Source organism: Protomyctophum parallelum, assembly GCF_964188405.1.
Source record: "Protomyctophum parallelum genome assembly, chromosome: 9".
In the NCBI taxonomy this organism is placed as follows: Eukaryota; Metazoa; Chordata; class Actinopteri; order Myctophiformes; family Myctophidae; genus Protomyctophum; species Protomyctophum parallelum.
Window position 1 is genome coordinate 4,288,179 of NC_139706.1, and position 24,739 is coordinate 4,312,917.

General features: G+C 45.6%; 1 protein-coding gene across 4 annotated transcripts in view; it reads left to right on the forward strand.

The window, feature by feature from the left end:
• Positions 1-24,739, forward strand: part of numbl (NUMB like endocytic adaptor protein) — a 108,013-nt gene that overhangs the window by 52,694 nt on the left and 30,580 nt on the right. For 2 of the 4 annotated variants that reach the window (XM_083772404.1, XM_083772405.1), the window contains exon 1: positions 5,882-6,026. The exons of 1 other annotated variant lie outside the window; for it this stretch is intronic. In XM_083772404.1, coding sequence (XP_083628530.1) covers positions 5,983-6,026 — 44 coding nt within the window. In that variant the 5' untranslated portion in view covers positions 5,882-5,982. Of the gene's footprint in view, positions 1-5,881; positions 6,027-24,465; positions 24,591-24,739 lie in introns of those variants that run through there. One more of the 4 variants, XM_083772406.1, reaches the window with a different exon arrangement.

The window sequence follows — 24,739 nt, forward strand, 5'->3', positions numbered from 1 at the left end:
TGCGTCAGTGGTCAAGGTCACTATAGTATCTGTGACATGAGACTGAAGTAAAGATGTTGAAACGTGTGTGCGTGACTGCGTGTCAGTCTTTTCACACACCACCCACCGTTGTCCTTTTTTATTATTGTTAGTTGTTGGGAAATAGGAGTTTATCTCACTTAGTCTCGGCGTCAAAGGTAGAGCATGTTGGCTTCAACTGATGCGCAACATTGACGCGATTGTTGTGTATTGGACAGTTTAGACTGATTGAAGGAATGTGCACATGCAGGCCAACAATGAACATTCCATGTTCATTGTTTTAGTTAAAAAGGTTGGAGGGAAGCTGGAAGTACCTTCACTAAAAACGCCGGGACAATGCTCCACACTCTCCTTCTGGCTCCAAATCTATGGAATGCACTTCCAAACGCAAGTAGAACTGCAGACTCACTCCCAATCTTCCGCCGTAGTCTGAAAGCCCACCTCTTCAGACTCGGCATACAGGCGTATGCAAAGGCTAAACTTAGATAGCATTTATGTAGACATAGCACTATATAGTGTTTAGTGTGTATGTATAGTTTAATTTTATCCCACTGTTAGGTTCATAGCTTACGTATGATTCAAAATGACTATTTTTGATGTACAGTTTTACCATGTTTTTGTTCTTGTTTACTGTCAATCGCTCTGGATTAAGAGCGTCTGCCAAATGCCTAAATGGTAAATTGTAAAGTCCGTTTGCACCTACTTCAAGCAGGCAGTCAATGCATGAGACAGGAAAGAGAAGATATCGTAAACAATTGTCTTCACTTACAGCTATAAACTTTTGAATGCAAATACATAGACGTTGGCAAGAAATACTACAGAAGTCAAAAGCGTTATTAAAAGGACATACAGTGTGTTTGTGCCAGCGATTTAGTTTCGATGACATGACTCTCGTTTCTCGAGACCATGATGCTGCGCCAGATCCCTCTAGGATCCAGTGAATAAGCCAAAACCTTATTGAAATGATTTCCCATTCTCAATAACTTTGGAATCAATTCCGTGATAGGAATCGGTTCTCGATCATTTCAAACCCTTTATCCATATTTTATACTTTGACTACGGTCCACGGCCAAACACTCTTTTTTTTTGGGGGGGATCCGTGAGAATTACTTCTAGTAGTGTACTCCTGTAGCAGGCCGAGGCCAGCATGGAGCTACAACAGGCCGTGGCTAGGTTTGGGATATCCAGCGTTCGTGTTGGTTTCACATGCGTGACTCAAGGCTTGTACCACAGCAGCGATCCCTAACAATGTCTAACGTGAAAAATGAGCCTAAGGAGTGTTTGTTCTGTGTGTGTGTGTGTGTGTGTGTGTGTGTGTGTGTGTGTGTGTGTGTGTGTGTGTGTGTGTGTGTGTGTGTGTGTGTGTGTGTGTGTGTGTGTGTGTGTGTGTGTGCGTGCGCATGCGTGCGTGCGTGCATGCATGTTGTGGCCAGGCACCATGGCTGGTGAGGTCAACATGTTTTGCAACAATACACCAACGATACAACGCACGCACGCACACACGCACGCACGCACAGGTGGAACCTAGTTGGTTCCACCTGTGTGTTGTCCCTGTCTGAACCTCTCTGTCACAGACCAATTAACTCAACAGCAGCACCAGCAGAGAAGCGGCAGCCTTCATTGGTTTTGTGTGGTCCTGATGATGAGAATGGAGGACAGGGTCTTTGGCTTTATATAATTCAGCACAAGGTCATGAATATTGAATTTTTGTGGGCCGCTTCTGTCATAGATTGCGGGAAAAGGCTGCTGCTGCTGCCGTGCTGGAAGGCCCTCGTCAATAAATGTTTTAGTGAGGACCAATTATAATGAGGATAGGTCAAACATGGGTGAAGTGGTCCTTTGAGCTAGAGATTGGACACCTGTGTATGACTCTGTGTTCTCTGACTTGGGTTGAAATGAAATTGTGACAACATGTCTTAATTTCCATTTGTTTTAAGTCAACATCGCTCTCATTGGCTTTTTGGACCTGTCCTAATGGCCAACGTTGACGTATTTGGCCTCAATGCCAAATTAAAATCGGTTCCCGGGTATATTTGTCACTCATGACTGACAAATATAACTGATTTGACCTTTCAATCTTACATCACTCATACGAGTATGTGCAGTGGAATATTGGTGGTGTGACATGCTCCACAGACTACAATAATATATAACAAACAAAATATAACACCAGGGTACAGTATATCACAATAAAAAAGGTTAAAACAAATTACAAATTATAAAACTAAGCAGCATAAACAGAGAATGTGCAAACGTATGATGGGGGAATTGTATAGCAATTAAATTACGATGAATCTGTTAACAATCCTAGGATGCATCTTGATGCATCTCAAATCTCTGTTTTTGAGTGGTGCAACCACTCCAAGGAACAGCAATGTCCGTGTCCGCCTATGTATGTGACGCCTAATCGCCTATGTATGTGACGTTAATGAGCACGAGTATGACTATTAGTACCAGTAGGGGCGCTGTTGTGCCAGAAACAGAGCGAGAGATTGTGCTGTACTGTTGCCTGCTAATGAGAGAGAGAGAGAGAGAGGAGGGGGGAGAGGGGAGTTGCACCACTCAGTTCACATGGGTGTGATTTTCATACTGCATCGGTGCACCAATAGGATCCACCGCTTGTTTTTGACCGGCACTCGCCCCTCTAGACCAGAAACCCTACAGGCTGGGCCTGGCTAGTAACAACTGGACTGTGCTGGCCAGGGCCGTCGTGAAGCGGTCGAAGGTCATGATGACTCATTTCCATGAAGCAGCTTGGTCTTTTCATTGGGCCCATGCACTGTTCCTGTTCTCTGGCAGGCAGCGGCCTTGCTTTCAGCACTATAATACAACCCCAAACAAATGCTCCAGTCTCTAGCTTTCATTTGCTGTGCTCTTATCCACTTAAAGGGCAAGAACACTTTGGTCGAGGGTTTGTGTATAGTGTAGTTACCTTGCCATGATGTAACTCCAGATGTTATGATATTGAAGGTATACGAATATGAAGGGAAGTCGGGTAGTGTTTCTCCTGTGTGTGTGTGTGCCGTGCGTGTGTTTGTGTGCAGGCTTGTGTGTGTGCGTGTGTCGTGGTGTGATTGGATGATTGTAGCACCATGGAGTGCCAGGAACAGACACAGCCTCTCCGGATTGGTGCTCAGAGGACGACTTCAGGTTTTAAAAGGCTGTCAGAGAGCCGCCGACAGCCAACCCGTGCCTTCCCAAACCGTCCACTCCGTTGTTGTCTTTCTAGCCATTTGTGCATGTGAAGCCGAACAGATATGTAGCCTAATCACATCGTTGAAACACTTGATTCAGCATGTAGGCAAAAGATAACGGCCTTATGCCGAGTTTGTTTCACTAGTTGTTATGGTTCTCAGCTAAGGGGCTGGTCTTTTGTTTTATCGTTTGGACTTTGTTTTCTGCTAAGGAGGCTAGCTATTGTATTTTGGTTTTGGAATTCAGTGAGGCAAGCATTCACTTTTTCTTCCTAGTTTTGTTTTGTTGTTCAGTCTTCCACTCCACAGATTTTGTACCCGTTTCCTGAAGCTTATGTTTTGTCTGGGTTCCCCTAGGCCGATGCATAACACCAGAGGTGGGCAAGAAATAAAAAATAATTGCTCCATTCTTTAGAATTAGTCCATTATTTATTCGGCATTTGAGCCACACACCACCATTTGATGAGTTTAGCCTGTCAGACCCAAAAATGATATTTTGGTATCGTTGTATAGGATTTTGTCCACAATTCTATTGATCTATTGATTGATCAATATATTGATGTTGGTACAATAGGAGATATAACAGGCAAAGGTCAAATTGTGTGTGGAGTTCTTGTAAATTAAGTAATGTAGATGTTTATAGGTCCATTTGGTTTTGTTGTATGTAGGCTCTCAAGAGTTAAAGATCTATCCATTTGGTTACCAACTCTCAATCATTTAGCTGGGGGCCACTAGTGCGTATCAGGTCGAGGACCTGATACGTATTTTGGTGACCACAGAACCCCATTTGAAAATAATCTGTGCCAGGGACCTCATGAGAGAATCACAATCACACTCACAGCTTTATATAGGTGTAAAGAAGTGACAGAACGTATTTTCTGTGCCAACTCCATCATACGTATTTTTCAGGAAACAGAAAGGACAAACATTTATACATAATATAGCTTTAAAAGCAGCAGCTGCTAAATAACAGTAAAGGTAGCAGTGCATCGCTAGGCCCACAATGGAAGGTCAAATCCACATGCAGGCAAGAGAAGATGTTGAAAATATTGCTTTTTTCAAATTGCTGAAAAATAAAATAGGGCTTCATAGTGTTTAAACTGTTCCCCATTTTGCTGGGGACACCCTGGAACCCCCTCAACAAACAATCCCCAGTTGTTTTTTTGTTTTAGTTTTTAAATCAATGTTGTGATAAATCGGCCCAGGCCGTAGCGTAACGGTCTGGGCACCGGACTGGTAATCCAGTCGCAGTGCGCCGCGGGTTCGACTCCCGGACCCGACACGGCCTTTACTGCATGTCATCCCCCCATCTCTCTCCCGTTTCCTGTCAGCCTACTGTCTGTCCCTTCAAAAATCAATAAAAGGCGTAAGCCGCAAAAAAAATATCTTAAAAAAAAAAAAAATGTTGTGATAAATCACCAAAGCCCAGGGGCGTTGTTCGCAAACCAAGCCTTCTCAACGTTTCTCCTCGTCCAATGTTCGTGTTTGCACAAACACTCAAAACTGGCCATTCGTTGTCAATGGCATTCAATGTTTGTGTTTGCCCAAACACTCAGAACTGCCCATTAATTTATTGTCAATGTCATTCAATGTATGTGTGTTTACACAAACCCTCAAAGCTGGACATTAGCAGGGGCTAGCCCCTCAGAAATTGCAACATTTGTCGTCGTCGATCTACAAGCTCACAACACATCCCATAATGTCCATGCCTGTGTAATGGCATGCCCACAATATAGGGAGGCCTAATTAAACTTTAAAACAGGACTTTGATTGATGGAAGAAGTGCCTATTGGAGTCAAAGAAAATAATTATCACATTAATTTGCAAAACAAACATTCACAGGTGGGGGAACTATGAATGATGTTGAGGGCAATGTGAAAGCTGCCATCCCCATGGAACCCCTGCATGTGGCCCCATGCATCTCTCCCTCTCTGTCCATCCACCCGTGCTCTGGTGTCCTGATTTCCTCTGCTGCTCCCTTGGCCAGCGTGCAGCCACAGAACATGCATGGATGGGGAAGGGAAATCTGTGTCACCACCAGTCAGCACCCACCGACTGTGTCTGTGACACACCAGTCCATCTGTTCATCTTCTCTCTCTCTCTTCTCCAGGGTTAGTTATTACTTTGCAACAGCAGAGCTGTCTCTCTCTCTGTCTCTGTCTCTGTCTCTCTCCGATTAGATTCAGGAGGTTGTAAAAAGTGATTTGTCACGGCATTGTGTCAAAGTCCCAGTACTACCACTGAACGCGCTTGTGTGTGTGTGTGTGTGTGTGTGTGTGTGTGTGTAGGAGGGGAGTGAGACAGAAAGAGAGAGAGAGTGAACATGTCGTGTTGCATTTTCCAAGTTAATCCCTTAAGAAGAGGTGTGGCTCCCTCTCTCTCTCTCTGTCTCTCTCTCTCTGTCTCTCTCCTCTGTCTCTCTCTCTCTGTCTCTCTCTGTGTGTGTCTCTCTCTCTCTCTCATCTCTCTCTCTCTCCTCTCTCTCTCTCTCTCTCTGTCTCTGTCTCTCTATCTCTCTCTCTGTCTCTCTCCACGCTCTTTGCTCTGAGCTGAATTTCATCACATGCCCCGTTTGCGTGCTCTCTCTCTCTCTCTCTCTCTCTCTCTCTCTCTCTCCTCTCCCTTCTACTCCTCTTGCAGTCTGCATGTGCCGCTGTTGTTGCCGTGGTCACTAATCTGAGGGAGCTCTCTCTCTCTTTCCTCCGGGTTGGTAGCCATCTCTCTCTCTCTCTCTCTCTTTCTCCATCTCCTGTCCGACTGTTGGCTTAAGATGAGTTCTTGTGGAACGATGATGGCGGAGGCCATCGAGCTCAGGTAAGTCGGGCGCTATAAGGAGGTGGAGGATATTCTGTGTGGATGTGTCTGTGTTTACAGGCGCGCGTGTGTGTGCACGTGTGTGTGTGTGTGTGTGTTTTGTGTGTTTTGTGTGTGGTGGTTAACAAGTACTGTGTGAGTGTGCATGTCAGTGACTGCGTGTGTGTGTGTGTGTGTGTGTGTGTGTGTGTGTGTGTGTGTGTGTGTGTGTGTGTGTGCGTGTGTGTGTGCATGTCACAGTGACATTGTGTGTGTGTGTGTGTGTGTGCATGTCACAGTGACAGTGTGTGTGTGTGTGTGTGTGCATGTCACAGTGACAGTGTGTGTGCATGTCACAGTGACAGTGTGTGTGTGTGTGTGTGTGTGTGTGTGTGTGTGTGTGTGTGCATGTCACAGTGACAGTGTGTGTGTGTGTGTGTGTGTGTGTGTGTGTGTGTGTGTGTGTGTGTGTGTGTGTGTGTGTGTGTGTGTGTGTGTGTGCATGTCACAGTGACAGTGTGTGTGTGTGTGTGTGTGTGTGTGTGTGTGTGTGTGCGTGTCACAGTGACAGTGTGTGTGTGGGTTGTCAAACTGGGTCGGCTGTAACAACGCGGTGCGTGGCGCGGTACGGCATACTGTGGTGCTTTTTTCATTCCTTCCTGTCTCTCTAACTGTGCATGTTGACCCTGTTTCCCTCTCTCTCTCTGTCTCTCTCTCTGTCTCTCTCTCTCTCTCTCTCTCTCTCTCTCTCTCTCCCTCTCTCTCTCTCAGTGTTAGCGGTTGGCTCCGTTATAACCACTTCAAAGCCTGTGTGTGTAAGGTTGACCGAGCGGAGTCCCTCAGGGCTCTGTGGTCTGCACTATGGGGTCTTTTCTGTTTTCCGTCATTGAGGTGGAAGGCTTTCGCAGGAAAACAGCCGATCGGCAACAAGGTCACAGCGCGTTGCAACGAGCTTGTCGATCTATCGAGCTATTTTGCACAATACGGATGCTGCGGTCTAAGGGGTTAAAGGTTAAGCCCTGTGTTTCCTTTTAGCCTTAGCGGTAACTTACAGCACCTTGTTGTTGTTGTTGTTGTGGGGTTTATATTGGCTAACGCCTGTGTTTTTCTGCCAAAAACAAAACCTGCACGGTCGTGCGGCGTCTGGCCGAAGAGGCCGTGCACACTGACTGCATGCGTGCACACATGGCTCAGAGCGGCTGACATGCAGCTGCGTGACGCGTCTTGTTGCCCCTCGAGCCCATATGGAAGAGATTAAACCTGCCAAACTGACACCAACGTCCAACGGTTTTTTATATGAGGAGGTGTGCGTGTGTGTATGTGTGTGTGTGTGTGTATGTGCGCCATGATTTTGTAAATGTAACCTTACTGTACCTATATAATATTTGTGTCCTTAGTCCTGGTATGCATCTCCTTTGTGTGGACATAAATAAATGGTTCAAATGTGTGTGTCAGTGTGTATGGCAGTAGCAGTGCTTTATAGGGTTGTGTGTGTGTGTGTGTGTGTGTGTGTGTGTGTGTGTGTGTGTGTGTGTGTGTGTGTGTGTGTGTGTGTGTGTGTGTGTGTGTGCACTTTTCACGACAGTTGCAGGGTGATAAAAGCCCTGGTGAGTCCTAGCTATAGCTCAAGCTGGAGGGAGGAACTGCCTCACCTCAGAACACCCCGTGGTTCCCCATTCTCTCTTTATGTCTCTCTCTCTCTCTCTCTCTCCTCTCTGTCTTCTGCATCTTGTCCCTGCTGTGCCGATTCGAGGAGAGAGGAAGAGAGAGAGCCAGAGAGAGAGACACAGACAGCTAACACGCAGCTCTCTGTGTGTGCAAGTGTGCATGCTGCGCGCTTTTGCACCATATAAGCAGAAAAAGAGAAGGCCGGGGAGATGGGTGAAGAAAGAAAAGTCAGTGAAATTATAGGACAAGCCATTGGGAAAGTAATGAAGTGTAAAAGAAAGAGAGAGATAGGGTGAGAGAGAGAGAGAGAGAGAGAGAGAGAGAGAGAGAGAGAGGGGGGGGGGGGGATGCTGTCACAGAGCAAGATGAGGAGAGAGGTAAATGGACAAAAGGTCAAAAGCTAGCCGGGTCAGATGGAAAGAGGAGAGGGTGAAACATAGACGAAGGGGAGAGAGAGAGAGAGAGAGAGAGAGAGAGAGAGAGAGAAGACAAGATGATAGACTGTATGAATATCAAAGCCATAAAAGGTCCGTTTTTGATCACTTAACCACTTAAACCGTGTCGTTTGACCAGAGTCCCCCAGAGCTCTGCACTATAGTCTCCTTCCTGTTTTTCGCTCTACACCAGATTTCTTCGCAGAACACAGCCGATCTAAAGCTTCTGAATGCTCAGCCACAGAATATAGGGACGCTTGTTCATGTTGCTTTTTAAACCCATTTAACTTTATTCTGTGTTGTGAATGTTTATTTCTTTTCGGTTGGTTTTGTTTACCATAGCTGATAACAAAAATGACATTGTAGATTTTATTGATGCAGAAAGGCAAAGTAAACATCTATACATGTGTCGTGTATTTGCTCACAAAATAAAATAATCAAATCGAGCATAACGGAACACTTTTATATGGTGTAGAAACACCCACCAACGTCAGACAGGCCTCACAGCGGGTGCGTTTGTTGTACGACGTGAGTGAGCCACTGACTAAAGGAACGGCGTGGGAGGACATGAGGGATGGGATTGGCGGGCCAGACAGCTATAAGCTAAGCGGGGCTGAGATGAGAGCGCACAGAGGCACGCTGCATTTTGTGTGGAGGACTTAAGTGTTTGTGATGAGCACACTGCAGGCAGCATGCCAAAAGTCTAGAGACCACTTGTTTCCCCAAACACTGGGTCGGGGACCCATTTGTGTGAGTCACGGACACATTTGTATGGGTTCCTTAATTTGTGGTTTGTTTGCTACATTTTGTTTAAAATTATTTAAAAACAATGTTTTCACGAATTAATGCCAATTTATTTCTTGAATAAATAAAATAGAAATCTAAGAAATTCCATAATAATATATATATATATATTTTAAGGAGTAGTGAAAATAGCTGATCTACAAGCTCAAAACGTGGCGCGAAGCACAGCGTAGTCTGGAAGGAAGGCCTACTGTAGGTCTAGTCTGGAAGGAAGGGCTGCGCCAGAGCGGACACACGGGGGGAGAGAGAGGATGGTGGCGACTGACCGTTCAGGATGATAACATGACACTGTGTGGAGCATATTGACCACAACACTGCACTGTCTGCACGCATGGCTGTTTACAGTACAGCCACTGTCCTGCCATGCTGCCTCCAGCTATTCACGCGCACACGCACACACACACACACACGCACACACACACACACACACACACACACACACACACACACACACCAGCTGTGTGCTGTATTCCGTTCCAAGGGCACAGGGGGATTTGACTGTTGTGATGTTAATCTACTAGACTTTCCATCTTGAACACACACACACACACACACACACACACACACACACACACACACACACACACACACACACACACACACACACACACACACACACACACACACACACACATCTCTGCAGAAGGTTCTAGGCTTAACCTGTTAACCAGGTGAGCATTGACGGTGCCAGGAGAGGTCGTGACAAGAGGTGCTAAGCCCTGCGGAAGAGGATATTGGATAACGGTGGCAAAGGCTGGCAATGTTCTCGACAATAGCAAATAGCGTGCGGCGTGTAGATCTGCACTCTTTGAATAGATATACAAATGGATAAAGTGGTTCAAATGATCATGATGCTATATACTGTATGTTAACTACTTTTCTGGGGGCCCCCTGGAACCGCCCCAAGGACCCTCTCCGGACTCCAGAACCAATGACCTAAAGGAGAATTCCAGAAGGCTTTCTTACCTTTATTTGTTACGTCCCCACCACAGAGGTCCAGGTGTTATTTTGTGCAAAAGCACATTATTGGCTATTTCCCCTGATATAAACCCTCAATGAATTGAATTTAACTGCATTGAATTGAATGGGGCCTTGGGGTGTTGTGCTAATTCGCTTATTTCCATCGCTCAAATTGTATATATCCTCTCTTCATAATGTAAATAGTATCCCAAGCGGCACACTTTACTACTTATTTCGATGGAAATAAGTGAATTAGCACAAAAGCCCAACCCCCATTGAGGGCTTATATCAGGGGAAATAGCCAACAATGCACTTTTGCACAAAATAACACCAGGTAAGAAAGCCTTCCAGCATGGAATTCTCCTTAAGTCCTACTTGAACTGCAATTGAAACTAGCTCCTTGTGTTTTACCTATACCTACAGTATGTTGTCACTGCCAGCTTTCCATCCGATGCGATCAATCACGGAAAACAGGTGCTAGGTGCACGATAACCTCAACGATGCGTGACGTCTTTTGGTATTGGTCCCAGAGCAGGTGCAAGGTGCGCTCGTAATCCCAACGGTGCGTGGCCGCGTGACGTCTTTGGTTGCAGAGGATTCGAGCTCTGCATGCAATGCAGCGTGTGTGTCATAGAGAGAGAGAGAGGGCGAGACAACGTCGATATGTAAGACGACCGTCAGAATGCACGCCCTGCACGCAAGCACATGCACGCACGTACACATGTATACACACGCGCGCAAATACTTTAACAATTTACAATGCCATGCCATGCTATGTGCACTGTCTAATTTACATTTAGCAGACTCTCATCCAGACCGGATTACAACATGCAGAGACACAGCGTAGTGTGTGCCTCGGTAAACTTACCTCTTTCACGTAAACCAAGAACAGCATCAGCCCAAACTCTAAACAACATAATATAAAACAAATATCTGTACATTGAAACTGTAGGATACCAGGTAAACAATGAGCCTATATAGCATCTGTAAAATAACATTTGTGGTCAAGGAAAAAAGTTTTAGTAATTAATAACGAGAGAGAACAAAATGACCAATAAGATGTCTGCATATATAGTCGTCATATGTAGCTCAGGTGCACTGATGCAGTGCTAAGGGCTGAGCTTCAATCTGATTAGGTGAGTCTTCAGATTACGGCGGGAAACTGGCTCTGCAGTTCTGAGTACAATGGGGAGTATACCGAGAATCCAGTACACAAGCATACACAGACACATAATATGGTAGACGCACGATTCAATTAGGAACACCCTTTTCTAACTGGCTTTGTAACCTGCCCCTAGATTGTGCTAATTGTATTATCCAATTGTATTATCTGTCCAAAGGAAGGACAGTGTGTGTGTGTGTGTGTGTGTGTGTGTGTGTGTGTGTGTGTGTGTGTGTGTGTGTGTGTGTGTGTGTGTGTGTGTGTGTGTGTGTGTGTGTGTGTGCGTGCGCGTGGGTGTGTGCATCTGCTCTTACTTAAGCATGCATGTGTGTGTTTTTTTCCCAGGCAGCCAGCGTCATGCTAAAAGGAATCCGTAAGAAGCCTAACTGCTGACATTTTAACACATAGCACATGGGCACACGCACACACGTGCACGCACACACAATCATGCAAGTCGACACAACACACCTACGGGTATCCTTTCTTCCCTCTCTGTTCTAAGAAATGTTTATCAGATTGGAGTCTTTCTTATTGCTTCAGACAATCCTTAACCCTGGAACACTTTCACCCGGACATAATATTATTATATCTTTGTATTTTTCATAATGTTGCTGTCTGAGGTGGGTGGGTCTTTCAGTGCCTTCATGATGCTCAGTGACATCACAGAAGGTAGGTTTGCTCCCCCGCCCACATCCCTAGTTTTCCTACAGGCAGGTGTTCGGGTGAATTTCACCCGTGTTTAGTGATAGTGTGATAGAGAAAAATGGCAAATGAGAGCGTGTCATTAGGAGTGAGAGGGTGGGCGGTAGCCTGGGCACCATTTCATTTCGGTATATGATCCGGGCGGGAGCGGATGATCTCGTTACGTCATGTTGTAGTGTTGTTTCGTAGTCGACCGGCAGGAACAACAGGCGGCAACTTCCTTTTCCCTCAAACCGACTTTTCTCAAGTAAAGCTACAGGCTACGAGAGCTTTTATTGAGAAAAATCGGTTTTAGAGGGAAAAGGAAGTTGCCGCCTGTTGTTCCTGCCGGTCGACTACAAAAACAATACTACAACATGATGTAACGATAATCATCCTCTCCCGACAGGATCATACGGACTTTTGAAACAGAGACCAGGCTTTCCTCCGAGGTGGTGGAAAGCCTTGTGGGCCGAGGTTAGGCGGGCGGTGTAAATTGCCAGTGGTGGAAACAATACTCACATTTTTTACTTTAGTAAAAGTAAAAAGAAAAAGATAATCTCATTGATTTTGAACCATCCAAATCTATTAGTCTGATTTGGCCTGTGTTCCGTTTATTCGTCCAATGGTGTCGCGCAAGAAATAGAGAATATTGCTGCGACACTGATCTTTGTTGTTTGATCATAGAGATACAAATGGACACATTGCTGTGTGTGTGTGTGTGTGTGTGTGTGTGTGTGTGTGTGTGTGTGTGTGTGTGTGTGTGTGTGTGTGTGTGTGTGTGTGTGCGCGCGTGCGCGCGCGCTTGCATGCGTGTCACGCGTGTGTGTGTGCATGCCATGCGATGTGCACTGTAACGTACTGTACAGTACAAGGCCATCCTATACACTATACAGGGTCAGTGAAAACACCTGTGCCCTGGTCACTGTCACATTCCTTTATTCTGCATGCACACACACCATAAATGAAGCCTGCATGTGGAACGGACTGTGGTATGTGTGTGTTCATGTGTGGGTGCTTGTTTTTGTGCGTTTGATTAAATAATTTGCTGCCCTCATTGACGAATAATGTTATTTGTAGATGAGCGAACCAGAGAGTTCCTGTCTTGATTCAGTTACGGGGGCAAGACTGAACAGCTAAAATGTAGAAACACAAGGACTGTACTGTACTGTACTGTACTGTACTGTACTGTACTGTACTGTACTGTACTGTACTGTACTGTACTGTACTGTACTGTACTGTACTGTACTGTACTGTACTGTACTGTACTGTACGTGCTATATTTTGATTGATTGATTGTTTATTCATTTCCGTGTCCTGCACACAATGTGCCCAACCCTCATGGGTTTATAAGACACCATTTCACAATTGCATTTACAGCATGTTTTACATTACATAAATCATTATATTACAACTCAGATTTATACAGGGTACTCTGTCTTCTTTCCCAAGCTTGACAAATAAAATCTGCCACAACAAAAGTCCCTTTGGCAAAACATATCTCCATTTTTACATAGTCATTTAAATCTAGGAAATCCCCACTGTTATAAGACATCTTATTAACCAAAATACTATACTCTACATGATTGGTAGCATTGCTGTCGGCTGGGTGGAAACCTCATATGTCCAAAAGCCTGTTCGTTTTTAGGATTCAAATTTTAAAAGCTTAAAATATAGCAAGCTCGTTTCGAGCTACTTTTGGTGCTTGTGTGTGACGCTATAGAGCGCCGCAGTCCCGCCCCCTTTCGTGACCACGACAGGCCCGGAAAAGAATATCCCATGCATTTTTCCCATAGACGTTTCAAAAAGTATTTATTTAAAGATCTCGGACAACTCGGATCGTGACAAATCATGACAATAAACACTATATTTGGCGCAGAATAAATAACTACAGAGAAGAAAAACAACTAAATGTGTTGTATACCCTGCCCTTTTTTCTTCTTTCTAATTATTTGTTAGACCGATTTTTTTCTGTTGTCATGATTTGTCACGATGCGAGTTGGCTCTGTCCGAGATCTTTAAATAAATACTTTTTGAAATGTCTATGGGAAAAATGCATGGGATATTCTTTTCCGGGCCTGTCGTCGTCACGAAAGGGGGCGGGACTGCGGCGCTCTATAGTATGATCAAGTAGGGCGTTAACCCATTCTGAACGGGCACACATTTTGGTGTCAGCATCATGTTATGCTTTAGCTATTGAAAAATAGCAGATCTACAAGCTCATATCGCGCCACCGAGTGGCGCGATATGTCTGCTATTTTGGTCTGCTATTTTTTTTAATTTTTTTTTAATTTTTTTTAATCTGATCCCAGGTCAGAATGGGTTAATCAGACCAGTGTGTGTCCAGTGGAAAACCTCGTATGAATCTGATCTCAGGTCAGAATGGGTTAATATATGGTTTCTGCCCGACGGCAACGATATGGAAAATGATGCCATGTGCTGCAGTGCTGCATCGCTCAGCCACTGTTATTGGCAGCAGTATTGACCACATGCTTTTATAATATATGGATTCTGTCGGGTGGAAACCTTGTATGTCCAAAGCTGTCACAGAAACAAAACTAATGATAATAACAATCTTAGTCACAAGCTCTTGCTGTTATTGGTTCAATATTTATAAAACTCACTTTCGCTTTCTCGTCCACTTTCCAAACTTTTCAAACAAAGATAGCAGATCTTCAAGTCTCACAACACGTGTAGATCTACCACAGTGTTTGAGCTTCTTTTATATACGTGTCACTCTTGTACACGACGAAGTATTCATTTCCAGACAAAAACAAATGAATTAAAATCCAATAAAAGCTGAAAGATGGAGATGCGAGGTTTCCTCCCCGACGTGTCAAGCCGACCCAGTGTGAAGTGAACCCGTGTTGACCTAGATGTAAGCACTGCTATAGGGGATCCTTCTGCTGGGTCACAGAGGCTTTTAATGGATGGGGAGTGACAGCCCACATGTATGTGATTGGCTCCACACACACGCACGCGTACACACACACACACACACACACACACACACACACACACACACACACACACACACACACACACACACACACACACATATATGCACGCACAGTGTAGTGTACAGTAGCCTACAAACTAATAATTGTGCACACTCGCACCCTACATGGGACAATTACACTGACTGCATAAGTCATGTTGTGTGTGAGTGTCGACGCTCGCACATGTGCACACATTGGGCCTGATTCTTCAACGCATTTCCGCTGATATAATGACGTGACGCTATAGCGGAAAGGCATTGACGTGAATTTCCCACATTAATTTGGAATTCATGGAAATGGCCGTGAACTTGACGTTCACGTAGGTTGTTCGGAAACTCCGTCAAATCCCACGGGACGTCTTTAGGTGGCGGAGAAATTTGCGGAAGCATACACTTGCAGAATAGATTTATTCAGAAGGCTTTAGTCTTCATGCTGAATCAATAAATTGTTCCCAAATCTCAGATAAAATATGTAGGCATGTGTCCCCAACATATTGGTCGATCAGCACATAAAGAAATTATAGCCTATATAATATAAAAGCTGAGTGCACTTGTATGCCTAAATGCATGCATTCTAGGCAAGTTAGCCTATAGCAGTGGTAACCAACCTTTTCAAGCCCAAGAGCCCATTTTATTCCCAATTGTAAGCCAAGATCTACCACTAAAACGTGTTAGAAAAAACACTTGTTTTTTTGCTATTTCTGACAGGCTCAATGCATGTGCACACATCCACACAAAGACTAAAGCTTAAATAAGAATAAAAACTTATAGTAAGTTATATTATCAATGTCAAATAATATTAAGACAAATGTATTATAAATAAAAAATATTAGGACAAAAATATTAAATATAAAAGCAGTCAAAGCCAAGGAGAATGTTACAATTTAATTCACAATCGAGCATCTTGCCCTGCATCGAATATCACATGATAGAACAGCAGGATAAAAACGCATAGTCTGTCTATCATCCATGCATCCATGAGCTAAGCGTCAAGCCCTGTCTAGGACCCACTTCCAAAACTGTGGCTTTCTTGTTCAATAGTTAGAATCTTCAACTCTCACTGTGTCATGTTTTGACAGCGGCACTAAACATTTTGACAATTTGTCATAGTGATATTTATCCAGCCAGGTCGGTGATTACTTATCATTCATGCTGTGCAACACATGCTTTTGTAAGCGACGCTAAGGATTGTTTTGATCGATAATAATCCGTCATGTGCGAGTGCCGAGTGCACTCTTTATTTGTGCGTGCAGCCGTACAGTGTTAAAAGTTTTTTTGCGAACGACATTCTGCTGTGTATTGGCAGTGGTGGCTGGCTGCCCGTCAGTCTGACACTTCGGGATCGACTTGAAAGGTTCCCGCGAGCTACTGGTAGCTCGCGAGCCCCTGGTTGGTTACCCCTGGCCTATAGAGTCCCATACAGAAACTGCCCCTGCAGTGCAAGCCCCGACACCTTTTTATTTATTTATTAGGATATTACTATAGCATGCGCGATTGCACTTCTCACTTGACAGCTTTCTACTCGCAGTGCAACGCGTTGTGAGCTTGTAGATCGGCTCTCGCGCATGTTAAAAAACAAACTCACAATTATAATAAGAACATAGGCTTATCTGCATTCTGCACTGTACGATTCTGCACTGTACGAATCCAACATTGTTTAGTGTAGTAATGCCTGCAGTAGGCGGCAGGCCTATTGAAATTGTTTTGTTACGGAGCTCCTTGAGTCAGTTGACTGTCGGTCGGTGTGTGTGTGCAGGGGGGGGGGGGGGGGGGGGGGCAGACAGCAGCGTGCTGCCGATCCGATTCACATTGGAAAATGAATAGGGCTATAGCCCTATATAAAAAATAGAAGACCACATTAGCCTAATGAATGGCATAGCGTGTTTGAAAGTCGGACAGTCATATCAGTTTTAAGCCAGCTCACCTCCACCCGCGCTTGTTCACAAACATGACGGACAGACTTTATAATAATGTATATTGATATTGATCACATGCATGGATGCCACACACAGAATAGTTTAACTCACAGGATAAACTCACTGGATTATAATTTCTTCAGACAAGAGGATCCCAGGCCTATATAGGCCTATAATTATTCACTTATGAATGTATAGGCTACTGTTCTTTATCGCGCAATCAGTGTCGAGGGCCCATGCCCCCCTCCCTCTCTCTCTCTCTCTCTCTCTAGCTCTCTCTCAAAAGACAACTTTTGCATTGACATATATCCGATATTTTAAATATCGGATATGTTTTACCTCTGCAAAGGTGTGAGTGAGCACCCACCTTGGTCCCGAACTTAATTAAATAAATTATAATTATATTGCTTCAGCGGAGCACGCACAGTAAGCTTGGAAATCTTTTTATTTCCTTTGGTGTCCTTTGATGGATTGATGTCAGTTTGTACATATATATAGTAGCCTACAGTGGTAATATACAATGGTGCAGTCTGCGGCTGCAAAGCCTTTTTTCTTTTTTTGACAGACGGATCTCAAACTGCTGTCTGCAGTGCTGAGTCATGCTTAAGCCTTTTATGGTACGATATGGGGCGTGGATCAATGCAGATGAGGTTGTCGGGTGCTTTTCCGATCACTTTGCACCCGCTTCGTTCAGTATGACATACACCTGCGATACGCCTGCGAACCTGTGGTACACGCCACTCTCTGAATAACACGTCATCTCAACGTAGTTTGATCGGACGGATAAATACGATATCTGTTTCCGCCACAGTGTAACGAAATGAAATAAAGAATCCCCTCCCCTATAGGGTACAGTATGAGCAATCATGTATGCACTGCAGCCATTTTGGTATAATTAAGAACTCTCCCTACTTCCTCCACAGGTGTTATGGATACTAGTGAAGGCTCTGTTGCACAGTGGTTCTCAAACCCCCATAACTTTGAGAGTGTACAAGTAGAACCAAATGGACGCGTACGGGGCCGAGGTGCCCCTTGGCTCTATACTAGGTCCTCTAGCATAGAATGCACAGACCAGTTGTCCAGCTCAAGTACTACTCAAGTACGTCAACATCTTCAGATCCCTGTACCACATAACTCCACTTGTATAGAGTCAAAACCAACAACAGCACAACCGATGACTTTGACATTGTGACTGGTGTGAGAAAGGGTCGCATCCCGTCACCGTTGCTCTTCAGAATTGTCATTGACTTTGTGATGAGGAAGACCGTCACCAAGTTCGGTCTACGGACAAGCCAAGAGAAGACCAAGGCCATGGCCGTCGGACAACCTTCCACCACTCACTGTAGGCGAACGTGACATAGAGTATGTTGACAACTTCACGTATATTGGAAGTAACATCTCAAGCACAGAAGACGTGGAGAAAGATGTCAAATATACAGAATCGGCAAAGCTGCAGGAGTGTTCCAACGGCTAAAGCCATCACTACGGCCACCAAGCTACGCCTCTACATGTCAGTGGTCATCCCAACAGCAACCTATACGCTTGTGAGATGTGAATGAAGACAGCCAGCATCACCAACAACTTAACCCATTCTGACCGGGCACCCATTTTGGTGTCAGCATCATGTTATGCTTTAGCTATTTAAAAATAGCAGATCTACAAGCTCATATCGCGCCACCAAGTGGCGCGATACGAGCTTGTAGGTCTGCTATTTTTGAAAAATCGAAGAGCGACTGACATTTTTAGAATCTGATCTCAGGTCAGAATGGGTTCATCAGACCAGTGTGTCCCCGGCGGAAACCTCGTATGAATCTGATCTCAGGTCAGAATGGGTTAAGGATGTGTTCCACCGACGATGCCTCAGATCCATGAGGAGGTGATGAGAAGCGCAGGGTTAGCGCCACCACTATCTGACATCGTCTCTGAAAGGAGAAGGCGGATGGCTGGGCACGTACTCCGACTGCGAAGAGAGAGACCGGCAATGGACTGGACTGGATGAAGGTGGAAAGAGGAAGAAAGGGAGGCCAAAGAAGACATGGAGACAGACAAGGAAGACCTATAAGCAGGATGGGTGTCAGCTGGAATGGAGCAAGAAGGGTCGTCAGGGACCGGAGAGAATGGAGGGGACTCGTCGCCCAATGTTCCAATAGGAATGGGAGGAACTAAGTCTAAGTAAGTATAGAATGCACGCCAAAAAAGGGACACTACAGGGTGTCATGTGATGAATGTCATGTCTCTCTAATTGGACCTCCATGACAAAAATAAATGCACAGTGTGGATGAAAATGAAGCATCCTATATGTTTCCGTAAGGAATATATATTACACTGAAAGTACGTTCAGTACTACTGTACATCCAGCCTGGCTATACAGTATATCCTGATGGCTTTGTTCTCAGCAAATTAACCCTGGGTCACGCCCGGGGCATTTGCGAGAATGAACGTTGACAATATAGCGCACATGCACGCTATAGCGGCCTATACACACACACACACACAAATGCATGAACAGTGTGCACGGACAGTGTGCAGTCTGTACACTGTAACACTGTACAGTACAAGGCCATCTTATGCAGGGTCAGTGAAAACACCAGTGCTCTGGTTTATGTATACGGTGTCACATTCCTTTATTCTGTAATCACGCATACACGCACACACACACACACACACACACACACACACACACACACACACACACACACACACACACACACACACACACACACACACACACACACACACACACACACACACACCATAATGCAGCCTGAGGACTGGACTGTGGTATATGTGTTTGTGTGTGGGGGTGTACGTTTGACTCTGCGTGCACGCACGTTTGTGTGTGTGTGTGTGTGTGTGTGTGAAGCAGCTGGCAGTTGTGTAGATTTTACAGTCTAAACAAGTGTCACTGTTTCTATCGGGAGCGTTCCATGTTCACAGTGAGGAGTCTGATGGTGACAGAAACTGGGTCATTCCTTTGTGCGCTTTATACGTTTGGTATATCTCAGAGTGTCATCCGTGGACCACATTTTATCCAATCTGCAATCTCACTCCTGCATGCAACTCAATGTAAATCAGGCATATACCTCAAACCCTATACAGCTAACCTCTAAATGGCTACCAGTAACCCTAACCTTAACCCCATATCTTTTAAAATAACATAACATAACAATTTATCTTGTGAGGACTATAGGATTTGTCCTCTCACACACACACACACACACACACACACACACACACACACACACACACACACACACACACACACACACACACACACACACACACACACACACACACACACACACACACACACACACACACACACACAGCAGCAACTTCGAGCTGTCCCCTTCCCCTGTCATCATCTCCCTGGAGATGTACAGTACAGCCATATGGCTGGCTTACCATAATGCAAGGTGTGTGTGTGTGTGTGTGTGTGTGTGTGTGTGTGTGTGTGTGTGTGTGTGTGTGTGTGTGTGTGTGTGTGTGCGCATGCGTGCGTGTGTGTGTGCCTGTGTGTTAGAGAGAGGTAGGTGAAGGAGTGTGAAAGCAGAATGCGTTCCCGTTATGCCAAATATCTGAGACGCCACACAACATCTGGATTTGGGAGGAGCAGTGCGCGTGTGTGTGTGTGTGTGTGTGTGTGTGTGTGTGTGTGTGTGTGTGTGTGTGTGTGTGTGTGTGTGTGTGTGTGTGTGTGTGTGTGTGTGTGTGTGTGTGTGTGTGTGTGTGTGTGTGTGTGTGTGCGTGCATAGACTGCATACGTGTGTGCTTGTTAGAGGCTGTGAAAGTCTGCCAAAGATATCAGTATCCCAGCTGGCCAGTGTGCAGTGCTGTACTACAGTACAGCTGGACACACTTGACTTCATATAGTCTTAACAGAGTTTATACAAAGAGACACACACGCACACACGCACACACACACACACACACACACACACACACACACACACACACACACACACACACACACACACACACACACACACACACACACACACACACACACACACACACACACACACAGCATTTAGTGTAATTACAAATCCGCTAAGCTGCAGGAGACTCTAGGCCGTTCATTAACCTGCTCTAAGCTGTTAAGACAAAGCACTGATCTCAGAACAGCGGCGATCATGTGAAGCTAAGTAGCTAACGTTGCTACTATAGCGTTGGTCACTGTGCAACGCTGAGTTTATTTACAGCAGTAGGCTACTTGGAAGAGGGCCCACTTGAGAAGAAGAGACGGCGTCCGTCCGTGGCCCACACATGCGCCCATGTGACCACTTCATCTAGGCTGCCGTGTCAGATGGGTGGGCCACGTGCATTTCCGGTGTGTGCTTTTCACAGTTTTGCCTATTTATTTAAGCACAGGCAAAATCCACAGTGTGGATTAAACCATGTATAAGCCTTGGTTTATACTACAGCCGGATTCTCCATTCCCGGTGTTTCGCCCAGGTGGGCGTGGTTTTGAGGTTAGATTTAAGCCACACCCACTTGGGCAAAACGCCAAAGAAAGAGGGAGGCAGTCACACAAACTCTTGAAAACGTTTAAAAAAAAAAAATCAGAATGTGGAAAGTGAAAAGATTTTAAAGTGAAAAATTCAAGCTCACAATAACAGCATGCCACTGCTATTTTCTGCCAATTGCCTGTTATTGTCAATGCGCTCCTAAAATGTGCGCGCATGTGTGTGTGTGTGTGTGCCGTTTGTGCGTGCGTGCGTGCGACACGTGCGTGTGTGCATGGTGCCTGGTGGACAGGGATGTGGTGGTAGTAGAGGTGAAGCAGGGTGAGTAGGAGTAGGAGTATAAACACATAACATCATAGTGTAAGTCATCTCTCTGTCTCGGCCCTTCTTCTGTTCATCTTCACCAAAACAATGCAGACCAGATGGCCCCCATAACAGCAACACTGGCGGCAGAGCAAATATGTGTTCTCTCTCTCTCTCTCTCTCTCTCTCTCTCTCTCTCTCTCTCTCTCTCTCTCTCTCTCTCTCTGTGCATGTGCCTGAGTGCGGGGTACACATGGGAATTCACTTATGAAACTGATTTATAGATTTGTTCAGTGTTTTTTCTCTTCCCGGCCTCTCAACCCCACCCCTGTCTGTCTGTCTGTCTGTCTGTCTGTCTGTCTGTCTGTCTGTCTGTCTGTCTGTCTGTCTGTCTGTCTGTCTGTCTGTCTGTCTGTCTGTCTGTCTGTCTGTCTGTCTGTCTGTCTGTCTGTCGCCCCTTTCCTTCTCTCTCTCTCTCTCTCTCTCTCTCTCCCTCCCCCCTCTCTCCCTCTCCCTCTCCCTCTCCCTCTCCCTCTCCCTCTCCCTCTCCCTCTCCCTCTCCCTCTCTCTCTCTCTCTCTCCCTCTCCCTCTCCCTCTCCCTCTCCCTCTCCCTCTCCCTCTCCCTCTCCTCTCCCTCCCTCTCTCTCTCTCTCCCTCCCTCTCTCCCTCCCTCTCCCTCTCCCTCTCCCTCTCCCTCTCCCTCTCCCTCTCCCAATCCCTCTCCCTCTCCCTCTCCCTCTCCCTCTCTCTCTCTCCCTCTCTCTCTCTCCAGTGCAGCTGGTTCTTGTTGTGTTAGGGTGAGGTCATGGCTGTGGAAGGGCCTTGTGTTGCATGCTGGGTAATGTCTCCACCCATGTTAGCGTCCCTTCAGCCAGATAGCCAGCCATCCTCCTCCTCGTCTCAGTGTCTTCATGATCATCATCATAACCTTTATTTAAACTCTGAGTACAGTTGAGGGGTAGGCCCTCATTTTAAATCTAGTCGAGATACAGAACACATAATCAACAATATACATGCAGCCATATTAAATATAATGAAACGGAAGACAGAAAAGACTCAAAAACTAACAGATGAATTCAGTTACAATGTGGAACAAGAGTGCTGGAAATAATTTCTCTGAATTGACCCAAGGAAGACAGTGAGGACTTCTGGAGGTCATTCCAATCAATCAATTAAATTAAACACTCCTGATTTGACAGAGTCTACGGTACAGACATTGATTTGACAGAGTCTACGGTACAGACATTGATTTGACAGAGTCTACGGTACAGACATTGATTTGACAGAGTCTACGGTACAGACATTGATTTGACAGAGTCTACGGTACAGACATTGATTTGACAGAGTCTACGGTACAGACATTGCTTTGTGACCATTTTGTGACCAGTCTAACAATCATTAATTGATTTCTTTAAGAAATAAGGACGTGCCCTTTAAATGTGGGTCTCTCACTTTTATATCAGCCAGCAAAAACAGGGGGCGTGTGACTTTTCCGATGATCGGTGCGCTGCCACGCGGCGTTCCTCAGAGTGGACACACAGGCAACTTAATTTCGATGCCCGGTGATTTTCAGCTTTAAGCGGTGATAGCACCCGAATGGTGGTCGTACCGGGGTGGGCAAAGCGAGTCGATTAACGCCCGGTATTCGAAGAAACCCGATCCGGGTCACGGCACCATTGTAACGTTCGGGATTCAAACTCGGGTCTCTCGCAGTGAAAGTCCAATATCTTAACCACTAGACCAAAGGGATATCTCTATGGACCGGGGCAGATATTAGACTTTTGAGGCCACCAGGCTGAGGCTCTGGAGTCAGTCCGTTGCTTTTTGTGTTTTTGGGTAAATTAAAAAGCATGAAAAGCGTGTAAAAAAATGCTTGTATAGATCTGCTTCTTTTGCTATTTTTGAATTTGAATCCTGGAAAAGTAACAGTCAGAGCAGGACATTATGAGTTGTCCCTCGACAGAGACGGCATACTCAGGATTGCGTCAGAACCAGGATCAGTTTTATCTGTCTCATCACACATCACACTCTCAGTCTCACTGTAAAGAAGTGCAGGGTGATTTATGTTTTTGGTTTTGTTTTGTACACGCTCCAGCCTTTTCTGGTATTATTCATGTAAGACGATGTAAACAACATGCGGTACATCATGGACACAGTAACTATACAGTAACATCTCTCTGCCTCTGTCTCCATAGTATATGCTTCCAGTCTGGTCAGCAGAGCATTTCTCATAATCTCATAATTAGTCGTGACTCAGATGAGATCAGATCTCTCTGTCTCTCTTCTCCTCCCCTTCCAACTCCCCCCTGTCACCCCTCCACTCCCCTGCCCCCCATCAGCCCCCCCTCCACCCCCTTGTCCCCGAGCATATGAGGGCATGCAGTTACGGGGCATTAACCAGCGCCTCCCCCCATCTGCAATTGCAGTTAGCCCCTCCCGACCTTCACCCCAATGTTCCCCGCCCAGGAGGGTGCGAGATTCCGATGGCAAGTTCACAACATCTCTCTCTCTCTCTCTTTCTCTCTCTCTCTCTCTCTCTCCCCCCTCCTCCTAATTCCTCTCCAGTAATCCCTCGCGGGTTTGCGGGATTCCAGCTATAGCCCCAGCCCCCCCCCCCCCCCCGTGTGTGTGTGTGTTTAGGCCTCAGCATTTAAACTGTTGGCCCGGGCTGCGTGCCTGGTGCCTCCCATACCAGAGATGCGTAAAACCACTCAATGTGCATGCATGCGTGCGTTCGTGCGTGTATACATACATGTGAGCCGCAACCAGACGCATCTAAATACTTGGTACTTAATGCGTAGCAGTGTTGAGTTGTATGAGTAACGGCATGCAAGGACGCATCGGACGAGCTCGTTCACTTCCGATAAAAAAACGAACTAACTGTCTATCCCCGGTCGCACCTGTTAGCGGCGATTATGGGAAGTGATGTGTGAGCCTGTGTGTGTGTCACTGTGTGTGTGTGTGTGTGTGTGTGTGTGTGTCAGGGCCTTTGTCCAGTATATAAACCCTGTACTGTGTGTGGAAGACCAGAGAGGCTATACTATACTACTATACAGAGGTCCAGGCTGTGACTGTGAGTGGGAAAGTGAACATTGCGATTAAACATTAGTGGGAACGTGTACTTTGTGACGGAAAGAAGAAAGAATCTTGAAAGAATCCGGTCAGCATGACAAGGGGCGAGAGACCTCCACGGTAAGAGAGGGAAACGGGAATAGAGGGTATGCGCATGCACAAAGTGAGTGGCAAATCGAGTGGTAAAGTGAGTGTCAAAGTGAGTTTAACATTGTTGTTTAATGCAATCATATTGGACTTTTCTGTTTGGATGTATGGGGCCGTCGAGG